The sequence below is a fragment of the Lynx canadensis genome, chromosome A3 (genome assembly GCF_007474595.2).
Source record: "Lynx canadensis isolate LIC74 chromosome A3, mLynCan4.pri.v2, whole genome shotgun sequence".
NCBI classification, from domain to species: Eukaryota; Metazoa; Chordata; class Mammalia; order Carnivora; family Felidae; genus Lynx; species Lynx canadensis.
The window spans coordinates 51743168-51749167 of NC_044305.1; the positions used below are offsets into that span (position 1 = coordinate 51743168).

General features: G+C 39.9%; 1 protein-coding gene across 2 annotated transcripts in view; it reads right to left on the minus strand.

Moving 5' to 3' along the window:
* The window catches only part of GCC2 (GRIP and coiled-coil domain containing 2), a 66880-nt gene extending 63186 nt beyond the window's left edge, over positions 1–3694 (minus strand). The window contains exons 1-4 of one of the 2 annotated variants that reach the window (XM_030310290.2): positions 3591–3694; positions 3171–3227; positions 2103–2187; positions 908–975 (exon numbers count right to left, since the gene is read on the minus strand). In XM_030310290.2, the coding sequence (XP_030166150.1) occupies positions 908–975; positions 2103–2187; positions 3171–3227; positions 3591–3596 (216 nt within the window). In that variant the 5' untranslated portion in view covers positions 3597–3694. Of the gene's footprint in view, positions 1–907; positions 976–2102; positions 2188–3170; positions 3228–3494 lie in introns of both variants that reach the window. The other variant, XM_030310289.1, reaches the window with a different exon arrangement.
* Between the last annotated feature and the right edge of the window lie 2306 nt (positions 3695–6000).

Sequence of the window (6000 nt, forward strand, 5' to 3'; positions counted from 1 at the left end):
TATCCCAATGTGCTAGAAGATAACTACTAGAAATAAGATGACTACTAGAAATTTAGAAAATTTAGAAAAGCATGGAAAAAAACATTACAAAGCTTTGAGAAACAAAGGAAACTCTAAAGATTAGACCAAATGGGTGGGGAGGGTACATTTAGTTAGCATTAGGGGCCTGTAAGTAAGAATAAGCAATTCAGGTTCTTCAACAGATAAACAAGATAAAAACAATACCCTGTGATCTGGCAAGAGCATATAAAACAAAAAGAGAAGAGAGAGCCGGGTTAGGGAAGAGAAAGTGTACTGATAAACTGCAGCATTATCCTGAAGGAACTATAGATCACTGACACATGTGGCTGACACATGTACAGGATAGAGGAAACAGGAAAACTGAAGTCTCTCTAAAGTTAAAAGGTCTGAAAAACAGTGCTGCCACTGGTTGTCCACTAAAAGGGATTTGGCCATGCTAAACACAAAGAAAAGACAAGAGAAATGGGTGAATATTTAAATCTTTCCCCAAACAGCTAGAGATTCAACTGTGAGATGTGGGTCAGTAATCACATCCAGGTATATATTATCTATTCATAGATTTTATGCATCCATTGGCCTAAAAATCACCATCAAATTCCTGAGCACGGGTTTTCTGAGGGGGAGAGGGAAGAGCAGGGCTGAGATTAAGGCAGCGCCTTAATTACAGAGTGTGTGTGATGGAAAAGAGAAGAGAGTACCACTCATTTCACACAGAAAGAGAGGTAAAAAACTTAACCAAGGGCAGAGAGGAAGTGGAAAAACAGAGGCAAAAGCCAGACAGGACTCTGGCACACTGACAGCTTTAAAGGAAATTTGATTTGTTATTACACATTTCCTCTAAGTAAATAAATAAAAATTAAAGCAATATTTGCAACTTTTGCATTACCTTAATAATATCACCAGTTCCTCCAGCAACAGGTTTTGTTTTGAATTCCTCAATTTCTTTCTCCAATTCTAAATAATTATTAAAAAAATTCCAGTTCAGAAATGAAGAGAATAATTATTGTCTAAAGTGGTAAGTACATTCTTTAAGAAAAAAAAAAAGACACTATAAATTAGAATAAAGCAGCAGATATTTTGAGAAAGTACTCATTTCACCCCATATTACCTTTTATTTTCCTTTTTTCTTATGGAAAATTCCAGACAAGTAAGAAAAGCAGAAAGGACAGTATGATTAATACACCCATCACCTTAATTTAGCAATAATTACATGGACTCTTGTTTCATCCTGACCTGTATTTTTCCTTTTTTCTTACCTATCTTGATATTTTTGATGCAAATCTGAGACATTATAGTATTTTAGCTGTAAATAACTTCTTACTGTATAATCTTAAAGCAATAATTAACCTCATACTAAGCATAAATACTAACCTATTTCATCAACTCATGTCCAGGTCTGGAGCCTAGAACACGTTTCCAAATATATTTATTACTCTCTTTATCACAAACTGGCCCAATCTCCCTAAACACAATGCGACCTTTTCTAGTAGAAAATAAATCTTGGCTTGTAGCAATTAACATTTGTTAAGTCATTGGAAATTCATGACCTCACAGCACATATTGAAAAGAATACTAATATCTACATTCTTTAGGAATATAAAGTTGAACAGGCAATCAATCAACTTCAACAAATATATTTCAACATTCCAGGAATGGAAATATTTTATTACTTTACTTGAGGCCTCTTTTTACTTCTTTGGGCTCACAATCTTCTATCTCTGACATTTCAACTGACTACCCTAGAAAAAAATGATTTATCTAGATCAATATACAATCCAAATCCAAAAAAATGCTTAATTTTAACCAAATTTTTCTTTAAGATCCTCTTCCTTGACTTTTATTATTTTATTATTTAAATTATTTTAATAGTTCAAAAATAACTGCCGTTTAGAGATGTGTGATGGTAAAAAAAAAATCACAGGTAAATGGTTAGAATGTTAAATAATAATAGATTTCACACTGAGTAAGATTTTACTGGATTCACTGGTAAACAAAATAAGCCAATATACAACTAAAAACCTAGTATTTTAAATCATGATTCAATGAGATTGTGGTAAAGATGAGTATTTTCAACTCAATACCTGCACATCGGGCTTTAGCTTTCTGTATTAGCATCATCTGCTTCTTGGCAAACTTGATAAGATCTTCCTTGGGCAAGGTTTCCAGCTGAAAGATGTAATGATATTACTAATTTGTTATAACTCATGTTCCTTTCAGACCACAAAAAAAGAAATATAATATCTTCTTAAAAACATCTTACTGAATAAATCTTCATGTCAACCAAACCATATTTTTTAAAAGTAGCAACTGCAACTTCAACTCAATAAATACCAGTTAAGGGACTGCTATGAAATATAAAAAACAGCACATATCCTCTTACATAAATTCTTGTTTAGGTTAAGATACTTTCTGGGTTTTGATTTAATTGTAAAATTAGGGGACTGGGACTAATTCTACTTAACGTTCCTTGGAGCTGTAAAATTATTCAAGGCTGAAATGTCTTTGGCTACCTGAAAATATGTAAGCATAAATATAGCAACAAGACAAATCAGGGTGCATTTAGTCTTTTTAAGAAATCAGGGAAATTACTTAACCTCTGGGCTCAGTTTTCTCATCTGTAAAATTGGGATAACAAAAGTACTTGTCTCATGGTTACCATGAAGCTTAAATGATGAAGTAACTGTTCAGGGAAGTACTGAAAACTTAGTATGCAAGCAATAAACCACTATCTTTTTAGAATCATGGAATGTTAAACGTTGTACCAGACCATAAAAATTACCTAATTCAACCTTTTTTTCATACTGTAGGAGTAACCTACAGAATTGAGTCCGTTGACTCCTACTTAATGTCACTGCTCTTTCCACTACACTATATAAATCCTCATAGATTAATGTTTGAAAAATTGCAGAATCTCTCAGCGGTGCTAACCAGGAGCAGGAAGTAAACAAGGTCCATTCCTTTCACACCATGAAACTTAAAAAAAAAAAAAAAAAAAGATAACAGATTGGTTACTGTGTCAATTAGAATCGAGAGCCCTTGGGGAAGGGTTTCTTTTAAATAGGCCACCCTCCTACCCATGCCAAAGTTTTCCATTCATCACCCTTCCACTCTTCAGTGAATTGGCTAGTCAAGTACTGTATTCTCTTCACCTTAGATTTCCCGGTCCCAGAGGTGGCTGGTGAAGCCACCCCATCTTGAACAGGATCCTGCAAAACAAAATCAAACCCACGTATCAAGAACTCTTCTCCTAATCTCAGAACGCTGGAACCTTTACAGGTAAAGCCTCTCCGTGGAATCAAGTGTAGGAAACTCCTATGTGAGTTAGGGAAGGTGGGGTCTGTCGCTGTGGCAAATCATATACAATCTGGCTCTAAGGAGCCAGGTAATCTAGGGACTGAGTTTGGGGCAGTAGGGGCAGAGACCGGAGCAGCGCAGGGCTGCGGGGCGCAAAGGGAAGGTTGCCAAGAACTCACACGGCGCCCATCCCCGTGTCTCAAACCGCGGCTCGGGAAGGCCCCGCGGGGAGATGGTGGGCCCCGGTCCCAGTCCGGTCGCCCGAGCAGCGTTACCTCCATGGCAGCCGGCCTGCAGTGGCCACGCAGCCCCGCTGCCCCGCAACCCCACAGCCCAGCCGCCGCCGACTCCGCACTTCCGTCTGCTGTCGCCTCTGACGTACCCTCGGCTGCAGGTTAAAGGTCGCGCTTCTCCGTGGCTACCCGCCACCCCCCGCGTCTCCATGGCTACCGTCTGATGGCGCTTCCGCTTCCGCTTCTCCTCCGGGAGGCGGGTCCCTGCGCGCACCCTGCCCCGCCATCTGCCAGCTCCGCACGACTCCGTGGCCTAACCCGGGGTGGGGGAGGTTTCTGCACGTTCCGGTGGGCGGGGGGGACAAACCCTGGTATTGGGTATCACAAACCCTGGTAGGTTTGAATCCTGCCACTGCTATGTTTTAGTAGCTATGAGAATTGGGCAAATCACCCCTGAGACCCTCGTTTTCCATACCTTAAAATGCTGTTAGGATGATGGGAGTACTGTATTGAGGGTCAGGTACCCCCAAAAGGCCAGTTACCTTACTCTTAAAAAAAATTTTTTTTTAACGTTTATTTATTTTTGAGAGACAGAGACAGAGCACAAGCAGGGGAGGAGCAGAGAGAGGGAGACAGAATTGGAAGCAGGCTCCAGGCTCTGAGCTGTCAGCACAGAGCCTGAGGCAGGTCTGAATTCATAAACCGTGAGATCATGACCTGAGCCAAAGTTGGTCCCTTAACTGACTGAGCCACCCAGGCGCCTGGTGAGTTACCTTACTCTTTATGGAAAGCCTCAGATGCCTGTCAGATAGCTGTTTTCAAGAGGATTCTTAGGCAGATGCCGTCCAGCAGGGTGCCCTGTGAGTTCTCTCCGGAGCTGATGGAGCCAAGGATGCGGCCTCCCGAAGCAGGCATTTTTTGGCTCTCAAGGCTGTGAGGAGGTCCCCAGGGGAGCTTTTGTCCAAGGGGGCTTTGAACCCTTGCTGATGTGGGAAGCAAGAGAAACGGCCTCTCTCAGGGCCAAGATGGAGGAACAGAGATGGTGAGAGACAGCACCTTATGTGGAACTAATGGGTTGTTTGTTGGTGCTTCCCCATCCCACAAGGAGTGTTCCCAGTGTACATTCTTGCCTTGATCTGACCTAAGGGAAGCAGCATTCAGTCTTTAACCATTAAATGTGATGTTAGCCATAGGTTTTATTTTATTTTTTTTTCAACGTTTTTTATTTATTTTTGGGACAGAGAGAGACAGAGCATGAACGGAGGAGGGGCAGAGAGAGAGGGAGACACAGAATCGGAAACAGGCTCCAGGCTCCGAGCCATCAGCCCAGAGCCTGACGCCGGGCTCGAACTCACGGACCGCGAGATCGTGACCTGGCTGAAGTCGGACGCTTAACCGACTGCGCCACCCAGGCGCCCCAGCCATATGTTTTAATACTGATATCCTTTATCAACTCTCTGTACGTGCAATAATAACAATAATAATACTCCCTTTTAAAAACATTATGTCTTGATTATGAACATAAAATTTTGGTCTGATGAAATTAAAAATATGATTTTCCTCAGTCCACTATACTTCTGAAAATGCTCATGTTCATGTTGTGTCCCCTTCATCTCTCTCCTATTTTGTGTACTGTTTGATGACATTCTGATTGCATTTAAGTCTTTTAAGTGAGGGCCCAAAAGTTATGGTTTATGGTTTTGTTTATTGGGGGCCTCTGTTCCACTGTTGTAGCATGGCCTAGGAGATGGCCACATCCTTTTATCTCTGTCTTTCTCTTTCTCTCTCAAATATATGGTTAACCCCTCCTGGATATACATCATCAATCCTCAACAATTGACAATGCATGGCTAGTCTTATTTCACTTTTACTCACATTTACCATATCCTTAATTCTCCTACATTATTTTGAAATAAATCCCAGGGAGCATATCATTTAATTTATAATATTTCTGAATGTATTTGTAAAATACTTTTTTTTAAAGTAGACAAATACTATTATGATACAAAAAACAGAATTATTAATATCATTGCATATCCAATTAATGTTCACGTTGGCCAAAGTAGTCCTTTTAGAATTTGATTGTTTGATTCAGAATATTAACACCCATTCTTTGCAACTGGTTTATATGTCTCTCTCTCTTTTTTAAATTTTGAAGAAGGTATTATAATATCTTTTATTTTGTTATTATTATTATTTTTATTTTTATTTACATCCAAGGTAGTTAGCATATAGTGCTATAATGATTTCCGGAGTAGATTCCAGTGATTCATCCCCTATGTATAACACCCAGTACTCATCTCAACAAATGTCCTCCTTAATGCCACTTTACCCATTTAGCCCATCCCTCCACCCACAATCCCTCCAGTAGCCCTCAGTTTTTTCTCTATATTTGAGAGTCTCTTATGTTTTGTCCCCCCTTCCTTGTTTTTATATTATTTTTGCTTCCCTT